The sequence below is a fragment of the Bos taurus genome, chromosome 15, assembly GCF_002263795.3.
Source record: "Bos taurus isolate L1 Dominette 01449 registration number 42190680 breed Hereford chromosome 15, ARS-UCD2.0, whole genome shotgun sequence".
NCBI classification, from domain to species: domain Eukaryota; kingdom Metazoa; phylum Chordata; class Mammalia; order Artiodactyla; family Bovidae; genus Bos; species Bos taurus.
The window spans coordinates 56,377,170-56,397,802 of NC_037342.1; the positions used below are offsets into that span (position 1 = coordinate 56,377,170).

At 37.3% G+C, this 20,633-nt stretch overlaps 1 protein-coding gene across 4 annotated transcripts in view; it reads left to right on the plus strand.

Moving 5' to 3' along the window:
- Window positions 1-20,633, plus strand: part of ACER3 (alkaline ceramidase 3) — a 157,692-nt gene that overhangs the window by 130,363 nt on the left and 6,696 nt on the right. For all 4 annotated transcript variants that reach the window (XM_005216317.5, XM_024975532.2, NM_001102285.1 and 1 more), the window contains 2 exon segments: window positions 10,496-10,597; window positions 15,215-15,319. In XM_005216317.5, the coding sequence (XP_005216374.1) occupies window positions 10,496-10,597; window positions 15,215-15,319 (207 nt within the window).

The following is a 20,633-nucleotide window of genomic DNA, read 5'->3' on the forward strand; positions in this document are numbered from 1 at the left end:
CAAACAATGCAACCAACAGCCTTAATTTCAAAAATCTACAAGCAGCTTATACATCTAAATAACAAAAAACAAACAACCCATTCAGAACATGAGCAGAGGACCTAAATAGGTATTTCTCTAAAGAAGACATCCACATGGCCAGTAAAATATGAAAAGATGGTAAATATTGCTAATTGTTAGAGAAGCACAGATTAAAACTACAATGAGGTATATCACCTCACATCTGACAGAATGGCCATCATTAGAAAGTCTAGAAGGAATAAATTCTAGAGAAGATTTGGAGAAAAGAGAACTCTAAAAAAAGAACCCTCTCACACTGTTGGTAGGAATGTAAATTGGTACAGCCACTATGGAAAACAGTATGGAGGTTCCTTAAAAAACCAAAAATTGAGTTACCATAGGATCCAGCAAGCCCATGTCTGGGCATATATCTAGAGAAGACTCTTAATTCCAAAAGCTACATGCCCCTTGATTTTCATGGCAACACTATTTACAATAGCCAAGGCATGAAAGCTACCTGAATGTCCATCAACAAATGAATGGATAAAGGTGTGAGATATATATATTCACACAGATATATAATATTCCACTGTATATATATATATGTATATACAAAGAGAGAGGAATATTAAACAAGTATATAAGAAATGAAATAATGTCACTTGCCATAACATGTGTAGACTTAGAGATTATCACACAGAGTGAAGTAAGTCAGGAAGAGAAAGACAAATATATGGTATTACTTATATATGGAGTCTAAAATAGGACATAAATAAAAAAGGACTTATTTACAAAACAGAAACAGACTCACTAACATAAAAAGCAAATTTATGGTTGCCAAACAAGGCGGGCAGAGGGATAAATTAGAAGTTTGGGATTAGCAGATATAAACTACTATATATAAAATAGATATATAGCAAGGTCCTACTTTATAGCACAGGAAACTATATTCAGTATCTTACAGTAAACTATAATTGCCTCATATATCACTTGGAGAGTGTCTCTTCTTTTTCTATTCACTGTGAGAATCTGTAAGACTGCAATTATTTATCTTAATGTGTGGTAAACATTCTAGCAGTGTCACATTTGCATACAAATTTCTGACTACTGACGTGATTTAATTGTTGTTTTTAAGCCACTAAGTCATGTCCAACTCTTTGCAACCCCATGGACTGCAGCACACCAGGCTTCCCTGTCCTTCATTATCTCACCAAGTTTGCTCAAACTCATGTCCATTGATTCGTGATTCCATCCATACCATCTCATTCTCTGTTGCCCTCTTCTCCTCCTGCCCTCAGTCTTTCCTAGCATAAGGATCTTTTCCAATAAGTCAGCTCTTTGCATCAGGTGGCCAAAGTATTTTAGCTTCAGCATCAGTCTTTCCAGTGAATGTTTATTTCCTTTAGGATTGACTGGTTTGATCTCCTTGCTGTCCAAGGGACTCTCAAGAGTCTTCTCCAACACACTGTTCAAAAGCATCAATTCTTGGGTGCTCAGCTTTCTCTATGGTCCAGTTCTCACATTCATACATGACTACTGGAAAAACAGTAGCTTTGACTAGACAGACCTTTGTCAGCAAAGTGATTTCTCTGCTTTTTAATATGCTGTCTAGGTTGGTCATAGCTTTTCTTCCAAAGAGCTAGCGTCTTTTAATTTCATGTCTGCATTCACCATCCACAGTGACTTTTGAGCCCAAGAAAATAAAATCTGCCACAGTTTCCATGTTTTCCCCATCTGTTTACCATGAAGTGATGGGACCAGATGTCATGTTCTTAGTCTTTTGAATGTTGAGTTTTAAGCCAGCTCTTTCATACTCCTCTTTTACCTTCATCAAGAGGCTCTTAAGTTGCTCTTCGCTTTCTGCGGTAAGGGTGGTATCATTTGCATATCTGAGGTTGTTGATACGACCTTGTTACCTCTGGCCATTGGCAGAAATTCTGACACCCCAGTAGATCTACTCTGATATCACCACAATGAGGAGAGAAAGCACCTGATTATTACCACATGACGATGGAAGTCCAGGCTCCCCACATGGTCTCCACTGACACTGCAGGAAATGGAGAGCTTGTTACTTCTGAGTGGGGAAAGTTCCAGCCCCTCACTGCTTGATATTAGTATAGCAGGAGATTGGGGTATTAGTATAGCAGGAGATTGGGGTCAGAGAAGGCAATGGCACCCCACTCCAGCACTCCTGCCTGGAAAATCCCATGGATGGAGGAGCCTGGAAGGCTGCAGTCCATGGGGTCGCTAAGAGTCGGACACGACTGAGCAACTTCATTTTCACTTTTCACTTTCATGCCTTGGAGAAGGCAGTGGCAAGTCACTCCAGTGTTCTTGCCTGGAGAATCCCAGGGACGGGGAGCCTGGTGGGCTGCCATCTATGGGGTTGCACAGAGTCGGACACGACTGAAGTGACTTAGCAGCAGATTGGGGTACCTTCTTTGGGCCTGATTAGAAATGAAGTCTAGGCTTCCCATTCAGGCTTTGAGGATGAATGGAGGGTGAGGCTATTGTTTTTTCTGTGGTGTTTGGCTATAGAATAGTGATTATTGTAAGCTTTCTATCTTGCTAGATTGCCTTTTTCTTGTTTCTTTGGAGAGACAGCAGTCTGTTTTTTTATTGTGCCTAGTGGTATTTCTGGCTTGGTAGCTTCTTCAGTTCAACTCTTAAGTGTCTGAGGCAGAAAGAAAACACATGTAACTTACCACAGCAGCATTTAAATGGTATACCTGATCTTATTGCAAAACAGAAAGAGTCACAGACCTAGAGAGCAAACATATAGACACAAAGAGGGGAAGGATGGGGTGGGATGAATTGGAAGATAAAGATTGACCATATATATACTATTGACATATATACACTATTGTATAAAATAGACAACTAATGAGAACCTACTGTATGGCTCAGGAAACTACTCAGTGCTCTGAGGTGACGTAAATGGGAGAGAAATCCGAAAAAGAGGGGACATATGTATGTATATAGCTGATTCACTTTGCGGTACAGTAGAAACTTAACACAATATTGTATAGCAAATATACTTCAATAAAAATTAATTTCAAAAAACCCAAAAAATTATTGAAATAAACTCAATGGATAAGTTAAAAATAGACATTTGAAGAGAGAACTAATTAAGTGGAAAGACATATCTAAAGAAATAAGCCAGAAAGCATCACAGAGAAATAACATGTCTAACTGCAGTTCCAAAGGGAGAGAATAGAAAAAATGGAGAAGGAAGAGATATTCAAAGAGATAATAGGTGAGCATTTTCTAGTATCCTTAAAAGATAACTCCTCAGCTTCAAAAACAATAATTCCCAAGCAAGATAAATGAAAGAAAGTCTTTATCAGGTAAAGCAGGTATAATAGATTAGTTAGTTCAATATTGTTTCAGCCTCCATCAAGTGAGCTTTCCTGTAATGTAGATGCTAAAAAGCTAAAATGTATATTTTTCATATTTCCTTTGTAGGTAAGTTTTCAAGTACATTTAGATTTTGCCAATCACATGTATTCACATGAGACTTGAATTCAGAACCAAGTTAAATGGGGAGGAGACATGGTAGTATGTAAGGAATCCATTTACTTATATGAATCTAGGGTGTGCATTGTAGCTCTGGAGCAAATGTGTGATAGCAACTTCCTGAGCTGTGATTTATAGCTAAGATGGTGTGATGCTGGATGAAACAGTTGGTTGGTCCAGAGGCTTTCCAATTCTCCAGGTTTGTAAATATGAAAAAGAAAAAAAAAATTCCTTTGGCAAAATAATCCTGTAGTAGTGTTCAAAAGTCATTTCTGAAGTGTCTAAATCTATTCAGTATTTCTTTTGGAATTGAAACAATTTATTTTCTGCTTTAGATAGAGGTATTATCTGAAGTTGAACCCTGATTGATACCTGTTTTTAAAAAGCATAGTAAAAATACTGAAATGCAATGACAAAGATCCTAAAAAAATCCAGACATAGAAAACATTACCAGTAAAGGAATAACATATAGTCTACAGTAGACTTACGAACAGCAATACACATGGTAGACTTATTATCTTCAAAGAGTTGAGAGAAATTAACCATCAAGTTAGAATTGTATATCCAGATATCTTTCAAGAACCAAGGTAATATAAAAACATTTTGAGATAGATAGAAAAGAAGAAATTTTACTAGTATCCTTCTTAAAGATGTTTTTTAGAAGGAAGAGCTGAGATACAAGAAAGAACAGTAAAGAAGAAAAAGTGAAAAATTTATGGGACTATCTAAACAAAATATTGTGACTTTTAGTGATACCTAGTTTGAGAGATTTTTTTAAAAGGAATTAAAATGATGATAGAATAACATGTGAGATACAGGAGAATACTTTTAGTTACATAGTTCCCAAGGTCTTTATTTGAGGATACGATACAGCCAGTGATTAATTTTGGATTTTACATGTCCTTTTTTGGTAACTACTAAAAACAGTAATTGATTTCATAATTTCAGTTACAAAAAGATGAAGGAGTAAGTGGGATTATAAAAACTGAATCCAAAGAAAATGAGAAGGGGGAAAAGGGAAGCAGAGAAAAGTGAGGAAAAATACAAAGCAGAAAATTAAGGGGTAGAAATAATTTAAAATATATCAGTAATCCCAGTAAATATAAATGGACAGAGGTAAACAATTAAAAGACCAAGACTCCAAAACAGGGAAAAATCCAGATATCTGCTATTCATAAGAAATGTGGTTAAAACATCAATACATAGTACTTTTGAAAGAAAAGGATATAAAAAATACATACCATACCAATATTGACTAAAAGAAGCCTGGACTAGTTGTTTGAACAACAAAGAAGTTCAAGGCATTATTCACAACAGGTGTGTTCATTACATTGTTATTAAAAGGTTCTATTTACCACATTCTAAAAAGTGGCAACTCTAAACTTGTGTGGAAATTTTTAAACAAAAATTGGCAGGATTACAAAGGAGAAATAGGTAACCATTCTACCATGATGAGATATTTTAGCCCAGTACTTAAACCAAAAAATATGAATAGGCAAAATTTGAGTAACATTACAAAATGATTTTATATACTCAACAAGTAAAGAATGCATGATCTTTTCCTTCATGGAGTAATTATTAAATCTACCAATACTAGCATTAAAGCAAAGTTCAACAGATTATAAAGAATTGGTGTCATGCATAACACGTTCTCTGACAATTAGTTAAAATAAAACAGAATTAGTCAAAATAGCACATATATTTGGAAACTTATAAGTACACTTGTAAATATGAGTAAAAAAAATCATAATAAAAATATTGAAATACTTAGGATGTAAGCAAAATGAAAATACTATAAACCAAAATAGGATGTAGCTAAAGTGGTTCTTAGAGGGACATGTTTACATTAAATATTTACATTAGAAACAGAGAGTCTGAAGAATAATGAGCTAAGTATTTGAGTAATTAGAAAATATATTTATAGAATAAACCCAAACAGAAATGAAGAATGATACTGATAAAAGAAATTAATGGGAAAAAAAAAAGCACTACTGTATTGAAGATCACTAGATATCTAATTTTGTTCCTTTCTGAGACACTACTAAAACTATAACAAAAGAATTTATTTATAAAGTATAAACCCACAAGTTGAAGACTCAATAAAATTTTAGAAGCTAGAAAGTAAATGGATTACTGCTAATTGGCATAACTAACCCAAGAGCCAAATTCTAAGCCAGGAACCACCAGTTTACATCAGAGAATTTTCTTAAGTATCAAGCCTTAGCAACAGACAGTTTGGTGAAGGAGATGGAGGAGGAGTCTAAAATATCTCTGGAAAAGGGTGAACAGTGTGTCTACATTGGGTTTTGCCAGGCACAGTTGAGCATACAAATACCATATTGAAATCAGGTAAGTTAGGTGACCTTGTGCTTTATGAATGCTGAATGCAAAAACGTCTAGACAGAATACTGAAAGAATCTTCTTATTGAATATATGAGTAGCCTAAAAGGCCTTATTGGTATTGGTGTTGAGGGTTCCCTAACAATTGACCCAGGAAAATAGCCCTACAGCAAAGGTTACTAACTAGGGAAAATAGCCCTACAGTAAAGGTTAGCAACTGAATACTTGCTTGGGACCACCTTTTTAGTTTCTTACTCTTAAGAATGAGGAGACAGTGCCAGATGTATGATGAATACATTCAATATGAAAGAGGCCATAACAAATAAGGGAGAAAAAAATCAGCTTTAAAGAAACGGAAGAAACTTTAAAAACAACAAAATGACAACAAATATTATAATTAATTAATATTCTTAGGAATATAGTATATCTATGAATCAAGAGTACAATGCTATAAAAAAGAACATTCAGAGAATCCCCCAAAAATGGACATTAAAAATATAGTAAAAAGCTGAAATGAATATTTTGAAAGATACAGTTAATGAAGACATTGGAATTCTTTCTCCAGAACACACATTGTGATTGTTTTATGGTCCAGGAGCCCCTATACCCATTCACCAGCAAGCATCCACCACAGGAGAGGCTCTGAGCTCATGTTATGGTCCAGAGTGAACAGGACAGCATGGGGCCTCTTGGCCTCAGGACCCTTGGACCCACTCACCACCACTGCTGTGGACAAATAGCAAGTGTTTCCTCAAGTCCATGGTCCCTGGGTTCCATCAGAATGGTGGGAAGGAAATGGAGAATAGAAGGAACTCAGTAGGGGTTCTGATTTCAGGACCAGCATATAAAAATGCATATTTCCTCTACCAGTACTGTGTAGAGGAAAGGGAAGGGAGGAAACTATTACCAAAACAATTTAAGAAAATATCCTGTAATTGAAAAATAAGAGTTAATAGATTAAAAGAACCTACTGCGTACTTAGCACAGTGGGTAGAAATAGACCCATGCAAGTTTCAAAATTCTAGACAAGGACAGTTCTACAAGCTTAGAGTCAGAAGGTAGATACACTGCATACAAAGGATCAGGGATCAGAATGGTTTTGGACTTGCCAAAGGAAAACTGGAAGCCAGTTACAGGATAATACCTAGCCGAACTATTGATAAAATATGGTGACAGAATACATTTTCGTACCTTTAAGTTCTCAAAAAAAAGAAAAATACTTATATACCATAAACTAGTGCTCAGAAACCTGTGGAAGGTTGTGTTTGACCAAAATGAGAAAACCAAAAAGGAGGTAGATATAGGAAACGAGACATAGAAAATCCAACACAAAGAGGTGAAGGCAATTTCCAAAGTGAAGGCAAAGGGAAGGGATTTTTCAGAGAATGGCTGTCCACTGGACAGGCAACCAGTCTAGATTGAAGCAGTGTGACTCCTGATACAGATATGTTGAGGGTCTTCTGTGTTACACACTCTTGACCTGATAATATACAAGTAGTCTGTCCCCAGAATCTTACCTGTACTTAGCTTGCCTGGACCATGTGCTGATGAAGTTCTTGCTCTCTCTTACGTGCCCTGCTACCTGGATAACCAGAGACATTCATTTCACCCCACAGAAGAATTTTGCTTTGAATTACTTCTGAGAGCTGAAGATTGGCCCTGGTAAGTAAGCTTAGAAGCAGAAAATAGAGAGTATCTCACCCCTAGTGATCACTTCCTTGTCATATCTCAGCACCTGGCCCATCCTGCAGTTCTGCCAAATGCCTTTACTTTGTGCTTTCTGGGACTCATTCTTGCCTCCCTCAAATGGGAAAGTGATAAACTCTGAAAAGCTGAAGGCATACTATGACTCTTTTAAACTCATCTTTTCCAAGAATCTTCATCAAACTATGGCAATAATGTCCCTTCCATGCACAAGCAGATTTGTGTTTTTCTGATGATTTTTTTTTTTTTTGGCCGCGCTGGGTCTTTGTTGCTGTACACAGACTTTCTCTAGTTGCAGTGTGTGGGCTTAGTTGCTCCACAGCATGTGGAATCCTCCTGGACCAGGAATGACATCCGTGTCTCCTGCATGGCAGGCAGATTCTTAACCACTGGACCACCAGGGACGTCCCTGATGAGTTTTAAGTTAATAACACAATTCATTTGTTTATATGCAAACCCTGGAGGAGGGCATGGCAATCCATTCCAGTATTCTTGCCTGGAGAATCACATGGTCAGAAGCGATCCCAGTCCATGGGCTCACAAAGATTGGGACACGACTGAGCAACTAAGCACAAATAGTTAACAAAATATTTCAGAAAATCTATTCTCATCATTTACCATATTAAAAAATAAAGGAGAAAAACTACATGATGATAGCAGTACATTCAGATAAAGCATTCCATAAAATTCAGCTATTTATGACCCAAAACAAAACAAAACCCTTTACAAACTCAATAGAAGGGAAGTTTCTTAACCTTTAAACTACAGCATCTACCACATTTCCATAAAATGTTTTTAAAAGTTACCTTTAAAATCAAGACTAAAACAAGGATATACATCGTCACCACTTCTATTCAACACTGTATTGGTGGAAATCCTATCCAATGTAGTGTTTACAGATGACACGATCACATACAGAAAATACCACAAGATGTGTACCACAAAATCACTAGAAGCAATAAGTGGAATTCAGCAAGATCATGAGGTTCAAGTCCGTATTCAAAAATCATATTTCTGTGTGCTAGCACCAAACAAGTGCATAGTAAGTGAAATTGTTAAGTGAAATTTTTGAAAGTATAATTTACAGTAGCATCAAAAAACATCAAATATTTAAGGATTAAATTTAGCAAATATATGCAAGCTGTATATATTGGAAACTGTGGCGAATAAGTTTTTGCTAAGCCAAATTAAAGAAGACCTAAGTAAATAGATGTTTCATTTTCATAGATTAGAAAACTTCAATGTTATTAAGATGTCAGTTCTCTCCAAATTGATCAGGTTCAAGGCAGTCACAACAAAATCTCTGCAGGCTTTTTGGTAAAAATTGGGAAACAGTTTCTGAAATTTACATGGGACTGCAAAGGATCTAAAAGGGCCAAAACAATTTTTAAAAAGAACAGCAGAGAGGCTTATCTTCAGAACAGAAACAGACTCACAGATGGAGAGAACAGACTTGTGGTTGCCAAAGGCAAGATTAGGGTGGGGAATGGATTGAGAGTTTGGGGTTAGCAAATGCAAGCCATTATATACAGAATGAATTACAAGTCCTACTGTATAGCACAGGGAACTATATTCAATATCCTGTAATAAACTGTAATTGAAAAGAATATATGTATGTAACTGAATCACTTTGTCATACACCAGAAACTAACAGAACATTGTACATCAGCTGTATTTCAATTAAAAAAAAAAAGGACGTGAAAGGCAACTCACAAACTTGGAGAAAATGTTTGCAAAATATATATCCAACAAAGGACTTATATTTAGATAAGTATAAAGAGCTCTTGAAACTTAATAATAAGTAACAATTTTTTTTAATGGGCAAAGGTTCAAAACAAACTATCAAAGAAGATATAGGAATGGCAAATAAGTACAAGAAATGATGCTCAATAACATTTATCATTGAGAAATAAAAATTAAAGCCACAGTGAGATACCTCTATGTACCTATAGGGCAACTAAAATGAAAAAGACTTATATCATAGCAAGTGTTGGTGAGATTGTAGAACAAAAAACTCTTCTACCCTGCTGATGGGAATGTAAAATGATACAACCCCTTAGTGCTGATTAAACAGTTTAACTGTCTTAAAAAGTAACATTTACCTGCCAGACAATTTAACTATTCTCCTATCTTTTTACCCAAGGGAAATGAAAGCATATATCCATACAAAGACTTACTTATGAATGTTCATAGCTTCTTTTATTTGTTAGAGCAAAAAAACCTGGAATACAACAGAAGTATCCAACAACATTTGAACAGATTAAACCATGGTGTATCCATATAGTGGAGTACTACTCAACAGTAAGAGGAAATGAGTATTGATATACAACAGCATGGATGAATTTCAAAATAATTATGCCAACCGAAAGAAGCCATATAACAAAGAAAATATACTGTATTATTCCATTTATATAGCATTCTAAAAAATATATAAGTTTTTGGAGGTAAAGGGTAAAGCTATAAAAAAAAACTACATTAGCTATACCTGTTGTTTTGGGTAACTCACCAAACTTCAGTTTCCTCATCAGCAAAGTTAAAGAAGTGTTTATTGGAAGATTGTATTCATATGTGTGTGTTTATTTGAAAATTATATTCATATATGTGTGTTTATTTATATATATCGTGTGTATCTAATATACTGTAGTGCCTGACACAGAACTGGTGACTCCATTAGTGTTTTTTCTATCCCACCAGCCTTCTACCTCTTCCAAAGAACTAATAAAGTTATTGAGTGCTTTCAGATTACCTTCTTGATACATTTAGCAAACTCTTAGTGGCACTTTTCTTCCTCAGTAACTTTTAATGGCTAAATGTAATGGGCAGATGTATTAGAGAATTTAATAGTTAGGTTTGCTTTTAATACTTATGAAAACATTTCCCTCTCATGACATGACTTGACAAAATTTCATTTTGCTCTTTTTTTTCCTCCACACAGGGTTTATCCATGGCTTAGAGGGCTGGGTTACACATCCTTGGGTGTATTTTTATTAGGATTTTTATTCTGGAACATAGATAACATCTTTTGTGATTCACTGAGGTAAGATATATTTTCAATCTTTGAAAAATATTTTTGGAATTTGTTAAGCAGAGCATTTCATAGACATATAGAATTATTAGTGCACTGAAGTGAATTTTTCCCATCACTGAAATTAAAAAGATATGTATAGCAGAATGAAGCAGGGCAAAGGCTAATAGAGTTTTGCCAAGAGAACACACTGGTCATAGCAAACACCCTCTTCTAACAACACAAGAGAAGACTCTACACATGGACATCACCAGATGGTCAACACTGAAATCAGACCAATTATATTCTTTGCAGCCGAAGATGGAGAAGCTCTATACAGTCAACAAGAACAAGACCGGGAGCTGACTGTGGCTCAGATCATGAACTCCTTATTGCCAAATTCAGACGTAAATTGAAGAAAGTAGGGAAAAACCACTAGACCATGCAGGTATGACCTAAATCAAATCCTTACCATTATACAGTGTAAGTGAGAAATAGATTTAAGACACTAGCTCTGATAGAGACAGAGTACCTGATGAACTATGGACGGAGGTTTGTGACATTGTACAGGAGACAGGGATCAACACCATCCCTAAGAAAAAGAAATGCAAAAAATCAAAATGGCTGTCTGAGAAGGCCTTACAAATAGCTGTGAAAAGAAGAGAAACAAAAATCAAAGGAGAAAAGGAAAGATACACCCATTTGAATTCAGAGTTCCAAAGAATAGCAAGGAGAGACAAGAAAGCCTTCCTCAGTGATCAGTGCAAAGAAATAAAGGAAAACAACAGAATGGGAAAGACTAGAGATCTCTTCAAGAAAATTAGAGATATCAAGGGAACATTTCATGCAAAGATGGGCACAATAAAGTACAGAAATGGTATGGACCAAACAGAAGCAGAAGATATTAAGAAGAGGTGACAAGAATACAGAGAAGAGCTATAGAAAAAAGATCTTCACCACCCAGATAATCACAATGATGTGATCACTCACCTAGAGCCAGACATCCTGGAATGTGAAATCAAGTGGGCCTTAGAAAGCATCACTACGAACAAAGCTAGTGGAGGTGATGGGATTCCAGTTGAGCTATTTCAAATCCTGAAAAATGATGCTGTGAAAGTGCTGCAGTCAGTATGCCAGCAAATTTGGAAAACTCAACAGTGGCCACTGGACTAGAAAAGGTCAGTTTTCATTCCAATCCCAAAAGAAGGCAGTGCCAAAGAATGCTCAGACTACCACACAATTGCACTCATCTCACACACTAGCAAAGCAATGCTCAAAATTCTCCAAGCCAGGCTTCCACAGTATATGAACCATGAACTTCCAGTTGTTCAAGCTGGATTTAGAAAAGGCAGAGGAACCAGAGATCAAATTGCCAACATCCGCTGGATCATCGAAAAAGCAAGAGAATTCCAGAAAAACATCTATTTCTGCTTTATTGATTACGTCAAAGTCTTTGTCTGTGTGGATCACAATAAACTGTGGAAAATTCTGAAAGAGATGGGAATACCAGACCACCTGATCTGCCTCTTGAGAAATCTGTATGCAGGTCAAGAAGCAACAGTTAGAACTGGACATGGAACAACAGACTGGTTCCAAATAGGAAAAGGAGTACGTTAAGGCTGTATATTGTCATCCTGCTTATTTAACTTATATGCAGTGTACATCATGAGAAACGCTGGGCTGGAAGAAGCACAAGCTGGAATCAAGATTGCTGAGAGAAATATCAATAATCTCAGGTATGCAGATGATACCACCCTTATGGCAGAAAGTGAAGAACTAAAGAGCCTCTTGATGAAAGTGAAAGAGGAGACTGAAAAAGTTGGCTTAATGCTCAACATTCAGAAAACTAAGATCATGGCATCCGGTCCCATCACTTCGTGGCAAATAGATGGGGAAACAGTGGAAATAGTGGCTGACTTTATTTTCTTGGGCTCCAAAATCACTGCAGATGGTGACTGCAGCCTGAAATTAAAAGACATTTGCTCCTTGGAAGAAAAGCTATGACCAACCTAGACAGCATATTAAAAAGTAGAGACGTTACTTTGCCAACAAAGGTCCGTCTAGTCAAGGCTATGGTTTTTCCAGTAGTCATGTATGGATGTGAGAGTTGGACTATAAAAAAAGCTAAGCGCCGAAGAATTGATGCTTTTGAACTGTGATGTTGGAGAAGACTCTTGAGCATCCCTTGGACTGCAAGGAGATCAAACCAGTCCATCCTAAAGGAGATCAGTCATGAGTGTTCATTGAAAGGACTGATGTTGAAGGTGAAACTCCAGTACTTTGGCCACCTGATGCGAAGAGCTGACTCATTGAAAAGGACGCTGATACCGGGAAAGATTGAAGGCAGGAGGAGAAGGTGTCGACAGAGGATGAGATGGTTGGATGGCATCACCAACTTGATGGAGATGAATTTGGGTAGACTCCTGGAGTTGGTAATGGACAGGGAGGCCTGGCGTGCTGCATCCATGGGGTCGTAGAGTCGGACATGACTGAGCGACTGAACTAAATTCAACTAATAGCACAATAAAGTTAAATTATGGGGACACTTGTTTAAATTACCTAAAAATTTGAACTTAAAAATATTTCATAACATCTATAGGGATTTTTGTGCATACATCACAGTAGTGTACAGTTAATCAAATATTAATAATATTGACTGTGCTCAGTTGCTTTAGTCATATCTGACCTTTGCAACCCCATGGACTGTAGCCTGCCAGGCTTCTCTGTCTAGGTCTTTGAAATCTGTCTAATCTGCTTTATTGAATAAATATTTACTGGAATTTGAATCATGGGTCTTGGACTCTAGTTGTCACCTTAGACACCTTCTGTCTGGGCCCCAATTTTCATAAAATGAACATGTTAAGTAGGTTAAACTAGTTTCCTTCCAACTCAAAATTAGCTGATTTAATGGTATTGTGTAATATTGAATAACACCACAGAGAGGCAATCAGCAAAATTCAAACTGGGAAATCTATAGAATGAATAGCCTAGCCTCTTAAGTAAATAAATTGCAGGAAGGCGGAGGGGGGAAATGGAGGAGAAATGTATAGATTAAAAGAGACTTGGAGACTTCCCTGGTGGTCCAGTGGTTAAGAATCCACCTGCCAATGTAGGAAACATAAGATCCCGTGTGCCATGGGGTTAGTAAGTCCGTGCGCCACAACTACTGAGCCAGCACTCGCCTGCGCACCCTGGAGCCTGTGCTCTGCAAGAAGAGAAGCCACGGCAATGAGAAGCCTGTGCACCACCACTAGAGAGTAGCCCCTGCTTGCTGCAGCTAGAAAACCCCCAAGCACAGCAACAAAGACCCAGTGCAGCCATAAATAAATAACTTTTTTTAAAAAGAGAGAGAGACTTGCGGCTTCCCTGGTGGTCCAGTGTTAAGACTCTCTGTTTTCAATGTAGGTGCACAGGCTTCTATCCCTGGTTTGGGAAGTAAGATTCCACATGCCACCTGATGCAGCCACGAAATGAAAAAATAAAATAAAAGAGACGTAAGAGCTATATCAACCAAACTCCAAAGTAATGTAATTACTTTTTTTGGATCTTGATTGAAACAGACTTGTGTTTAAAAAAATCTGTATGATTTTATGATCACTAATTGAATATCAAATATGATTAGTAATTGAATGTCTGATTAAGGGATTAGAGATATATACTGAGATATTTAGAGATAAAATGATACACTATCTGGGATTTGCTTCAAAATAAATAATATGGGAGAAGAGAAGTAGGTGAGAGCTTAGATGATATGAGATTGGCCATAAATTGTAATTGTTAAAAATAAATAATTTATAATTGTTGAAGCTGGGTAATGGGTACATTATTATTTTGCATATTTTTGCACATGTTTGAAATGTCTTTAAATGCACACAAATAATACATCTTGCTTAGAAAACTAAGATCTAATGGAGTGGTTCTGAATCAGCAGTATCCATCAGAACTCTCGTTGGCGCTTTTACAGTGCAAAAGTAAGTCATCATCCTCTAGCTGAGTCCTCTTTGTTTCCGAGAAATGTTGAGATGTTCGCAAAACTTGTGGAAAACAATTTGGTGTTTCACACTCAATTTCTCTGCTCTGATAGATGAGAATATTAATATAATACACACTTAATCACAAGGTCTAGAATTTGAGGCTCAGCTGTCCCACTAGCTGAGTACTTGGGCAACTCAGTAATCTCTGAATTTTAGGCTCCTAATCTGCAAAGCACAGCTTTTAACAGCCACCTCAAAGACTCACTATGAAGTGAGACCTTGCAGGAAACACTTGGTCCATAATGTGTTAATAAATATTACCTGAAAGAAAGGTTCCATGAACGAGTAGTTTACCTGAAAAAACTGATGATAAACTGTTTAGTTATGGTAGGACTTTTTACAGCTGTTAATCTGTTAATATGCATTACAAATCTCCAAAAGGGCAGCAGACTATGTACTGTTTCCTACATTTATTTTGACCACAGTCATTTCTTCATGGAACGTCTATTAGGAATACTGTTCCTCAAAATATACTTTGGAAAACAATACAGCAGACAAAAGGAAATGAAATAATTGCCATGTTTGAGACTAATGTTTCAAAATGCTTTGATACTATCAGCATTAATTGTTAAATATGAAAAATAATTGAATGCTTATTTTCTTCCCCTTCACACAGGAACTTTCGAAAGAAGGTACCACCTGTCATAGGTGTTACCACACAGTTTCATGCATGGTGGCATATTTTAACTGGCCTTGGTTCTTATCTTCACATCCTTTTCAGGTAGGAAATAGAGACTTTTTAATCCTACTATTGGAGTGTTTCTTTCTTTACTCTTCAAATAGAATGTGTAAATACAAAACGTCAGAGACTGAATCAGAGTGATTTAAGCAAGTCCCTTCCTCTCCCTGAACCTGTTTTCTCATCCTGAAAGGGTGACAGCTGTATAACTGACCTCTGGCACATCTACATTTTAAGTAGATCATTCACCTCCTTTTTTAGTGCAGTAGGATATAAACATTTCCAATTCTTGTTGAACAGCATATCTTTGTTTATAAAGAACAAATTTAAGAGGGAAAAAGCAGCCAGATCCCCTGAGCAGCAACTGAGAAAGCATGAGTATATCTGAAGTCACCAGCTTACTTTGTCTCCTTCCCTGAAACAAATTGGTTGCTACTGTTTCCCTTATAAAGAATTTATTGGAGGTCAGCCACTTACAGTAAAAATGGAACCAGAATTGTCTCTATTCATCCTACTCACATAATATGTCTGTATCATTCTCTCTCCCCTTACCAGAATTCATTTTTCTTCACAGCATTTTTAAACAGTTATATAAGGGTTTACTTGTTTACCTTCCCCAGCTAGATTGTAAGTTCCTTGAGAGCAAGGGCTTTATTTCATTCACTGCTACCCTCCCAAGTGCTTAAAATAGTGCCTGTCACATAGTAAGCACTCAGTATATGTTGCTAAATGATTTAATGAATAAATGTTATCATAGTGATCTCTTTACCAGAGGATGTTCAGTCGCTCAGTTGTGTCTGACTCTTTTCAACCCCATGGACTGCAGCATGCCAGGTTTCCCTGCCCCTCACCAACTCCTGGAGCTTACTCAAACTCATGTCCCTCGAGTCAGTGATGCCATCCAGCCATCTCATCCTCTGTCATTCCCTTCTCTCTCTTTCAATCTTTCCCAGCATCAGGGTCTTTTAAATGAGTCAGTTCTTCACATCAGGTGGCCAAAGTATTGGAGTTTCACCTTCAGCATTAGTCCTTCCAATGAATGTTCAGGACCGATTTCCTTTAGAATGGACTGGTTGGATCTCCTTGCAGTCATGAGACTCGAGAGTCTTCTCCAACACCACAGTTCAAAAGCATCAATTCTTTGGTGCTTAGCTTTCTTTATGGTCCAACTCTCAGATCCATACATGACTACTGGAAAAACCATAGCCTTGACTAGATGGACCTTTATCAAGAAATTAATGCCTCTGCTTTTTAATATGCTGTCTAGGTTGGTCATAGCTTTTCTTCCAAGGAGCAAGCATCTTTTAATTTCATGGCTGCAGTCACCATCTGCAGTGATTTTGGAGCCCAAGAAAATAAAGTCTCTCATTGTTTCCCCATCTATTTGCCACAAAGTGATGGGACCGGATGCCATGATGTTTTCTGAATGTTGAGTTTTAAGCCAACTTTTTCACTCTCCTCTTTCACTTTCATCAAGAGGCTCTTTAGTTCTTCTTCGCTTTCTACCATAAGAGTGGAGGTTATTGATATTTCTCTTGGCAATCTTGATTCCAGATTATGCTTCATCCAGTCTGGCATTTCTCATGATATACTCTGCATATAAGTTAAATACGCAGGGTGACAGTATACAGCCTTGATGTACTCCTTTCCCAATTTGGAACCAGTCTGTTGTTCCATGTCCAGTTCTAACTGTTGCTTCTTGACCTGCATACAGATTTCTCAGGAGGCAAATCAGGTGGTTTGGTATTCCCATCTCTTTCAGAATTTTCAACAGTTTGTTGTGAACCACATAGTCAAAGGCTTTGGCATTGTCAGTAAAGCAGAAGTAGATAGTTTTCTGGAACTCTATTGCTTTTTAATGATTCAACGAATGTTGGGAATTTGATCTCTGGTTCCTCTGCCTTTTCTAAATCCAGCTTGAACATCTAGAAGTTCATGGTTCATATACTGTGGAAGCCTGGCTTGGAGAATTTTGAGCATTGCTTTGCTAGTGTGTGAGATGAGTGCAATTGTGTGGTGGTTTGAACATTCTTTGGCATTGCCTTTCTTTGGGATTGGAATGAAAACTGACCTTTCCCAGTCCTGTGGCCACTGTTGAGGTTTCCAAATTTGCTGGCATATTGAGTGCAGCACTTTCACAGCATCATCTTTTAGGATTTGAAATAGCTCAACTAGAATTCCATCACCTCACTAGCTTTGTTCTTAGTGATGCTTCCTAAGGCCCTCTTGACTTCACGTTCCAGAATATCTGGCTCTAGGTGAGTGATCACACCATCGTGGTTATCTGGATCTTGAAGATCTTTTTTGTATAATTCTTCTCTGTATTCTTGCCACCTCTTCTTAATATCTTCTGCTTCTGTTAGGTCCATACCATTTCTTTCCTTTATTGTGCCCATCTTTACATGAAATATTCCCTTGGTATCTCTAATGTTTAATCTCAAATTCATCTCAAGAATTGAGAGATCTTAAGTATTTGTAGAAAAGGGAAGAAAATTTTCCTTTGAACCAATGTGAAAATTTATTCAAATGAAATTTTAGAATACCTTCTCAAAATAACATTTGCATCCCACCTATCTAGAGATAATCTATTTAGGCAACCTGAATTATCTAAAATTTAACTACTTGAGAATTACATAAAAAGAACTTCTGGGCAGCTAAATAAGAATCAGTGAATTCATACCTTGAAAAGCTCAAGGTTATTAATTATGGAAGAGCTTTAAAAACTCTGGCTCTATGTATACTTATTCTGGTTTGCTACTGTTACTGCATTAATTGTTTGGATTCTTAGCCCATAGCATATTAGAAATATCTATTTAAGAAGGGTTATGGCAGGAAATGTTCAGGAAAACTGACAAATGATAGAAAAGGAGAACCAAAGTAACTAGAACAGACCCAAGAATTAAAAACTTGGTTCTGTAACACTCCCCAAGAAATCCCAAGTACATTAACACAGTATAATATAATATACCAATGAATTTTTCTAGTAAGGACTCAAGAAGGGATGAAATTATACTCAATATATCCTATTTTGAAAGACTAGGGATGCTTTTGAACCGTGGTGTTGGAGAAGACTCTTGAGAGTCCCTTGCACTACAAGGAGACCCAACCAGTCCATTCTAAAGGAGATCAGATGTTCTGATCTGGGTGTTCTTTGGAAGGAATGATGCTAAAGCTGAAACTCCAATACTTTGGCCATCTCATGTGAAGAGTTGACTCATTGGAAAAGACTCTGATGCTGGGACGGACTGGGGGCAGGAGGAAACGGGGACTACAGAGGATGAGATGGCTGGATGGCGTCACTGACTCTATGGACGTGAGTCTGAGTGAACTCCAGGAGATGGTGATGGACAGGGAGGCCTGGCGTGCTGCGATTCATGGGGTCGCAAAGAGTCAGACACGACTGAGCGACTGAACTGAACTGAATTGAGGGTTTCCTACTCCCCCCTCCCCTTTTCTACATTTTCCTTTCTATCTTTTTTTTTTCCCCCCCACTTTCTCCTTCTGTCTTCCTGGTGTAGAAACCTTTCAAGGAAATAAGGCAGTGAGGGGGAAGAAGTGCTGTGCAGAGGTACCAGGATTCAATGACCAAGGAATAGGGAGTGAGGAAAAGGGGTCAGTGGTAGTAGCATGCTGAATTACTCTAAGAAAATCAAGGTGATGAGGATGGGGCTTCTGTGTGGGACAGGAAACAGGATGGTGAGAGGAAGGGATGGATGGAGGAGGTAGTGGAGTTGGGAAATAGATTACATTGGACAAATAAATTAATTGGTTAAACAATAAGTAAATATATTGAGAGGTTAACAAGGGCCTGATTTCTCCACTGTATTACAAGGGATTTAAAAATATGAAAAGAGGGAAAGATAGAAGGAACTCTGAGGGGGTTAGATTGGGATTAAAAGTATTGGTATTGGGCATTCCCTGGTGGTTCACTCGTTAGCACTCCGCACCTTCATTGTTGTGTCCCAGGTTCAGTCCCTCGTTGGAGAACGAAGGTCCCACAAGCTGTACAGTGATGCTGCCGACATCCCCAAAAACACACTCAAGAATGTGTGACACACACACACACTTACATATGTACATACACTCAGATATAGGACACATTAGATGTATTCAAATTGCAATCTATTGAATAAAATAGGAATCAGTGACTGCATACTAATATGAATAAATGAGAAGGGAAAGCTCTTCCTTACAAAAGAATGCTGACTGATAAATGCAGAAGGAACAGTAGAAACAAATAATTACCACTTGGGAACTATCTATTGGATATATGATAGATATTAGTTAACAACTGATCTCTGGCTGATAGGTGGAAGTTTGATGAGGAAAACAGATTGACATAATTCAGAATTACTGAACACTCTCATGAGTATTATGAAATATTCCCATGAGGCTACCCTTCTAAAACACTAATACAGAGAGGGAAATAGTGAATTTACAGTGGGGAAAACTAGTAGCAACCAACTTTCCTGCATCTAAGGTTGGCATTGCCCGTGTTGGGGCTGGTCACTACAGTGTGACTCCTGATACAGTGCACTGAAATGAGTTTAGCATCAGTTCTGTGGTATTCCTGCCAGAGTTGCAAGGCCTGTGTCTGGCCATGAAAACACTGATGAAATCATGTTGAAGGTATTTCTACAGAGTGAAAGTCTTGTAAGACCATCAAGTTATGGGAGACAGAGAGCTGAAGAATTATTGAGTTAGGAAATGATGGTTAAGACATGACATGGAAACTAAATGCAGTGCGTGTTTCTGGATAAGACCCTGAATCAGAATGGAGAAAAGAAATTGTTGGGACATTCAGCACAAGTTGAATTGTTTTGACTTGGATGGAGTACTTTATTAATACTAATTTCATGGTTGGAACAGTTATATTATAATAATTTAGGAGAGTGTTCTTGTTTTGTGGTGATACACAATGAGGTATTTAGGGATGATGGCCATCATGTCATTTAATGACCCTGTAGGAAATAGATAAATAGATATACAGATACACATACATTATGTGTTTTTGTGTATGGGTATAAATATAAAACAGATGTGGTTCAATGGTAACAATTGGGGATCTGGAATAAGGGGATACAAGAATTCTTAATCTTGCAACCTTTCTGTAAGTTTCAAACTGTTTTTAAATTAAAAAAAAAAAACAAGAGAGGCAGGCCAGGCCTATTTTTGTGAAGAGGAGGCTGAGTACACATATATGCTGAGAAATGTGAAAACTCTTTTTAAGGTTACATATAAGCTGTTAAATAACAGCAGTTAGCTCTGAGCTGAGGGTCAGGAATAGGAGACAGACCTCTTTTTTCCTGTACACCTTTTCATACTGTTTGAATTTTTAACCAAATGCTTGTATTAG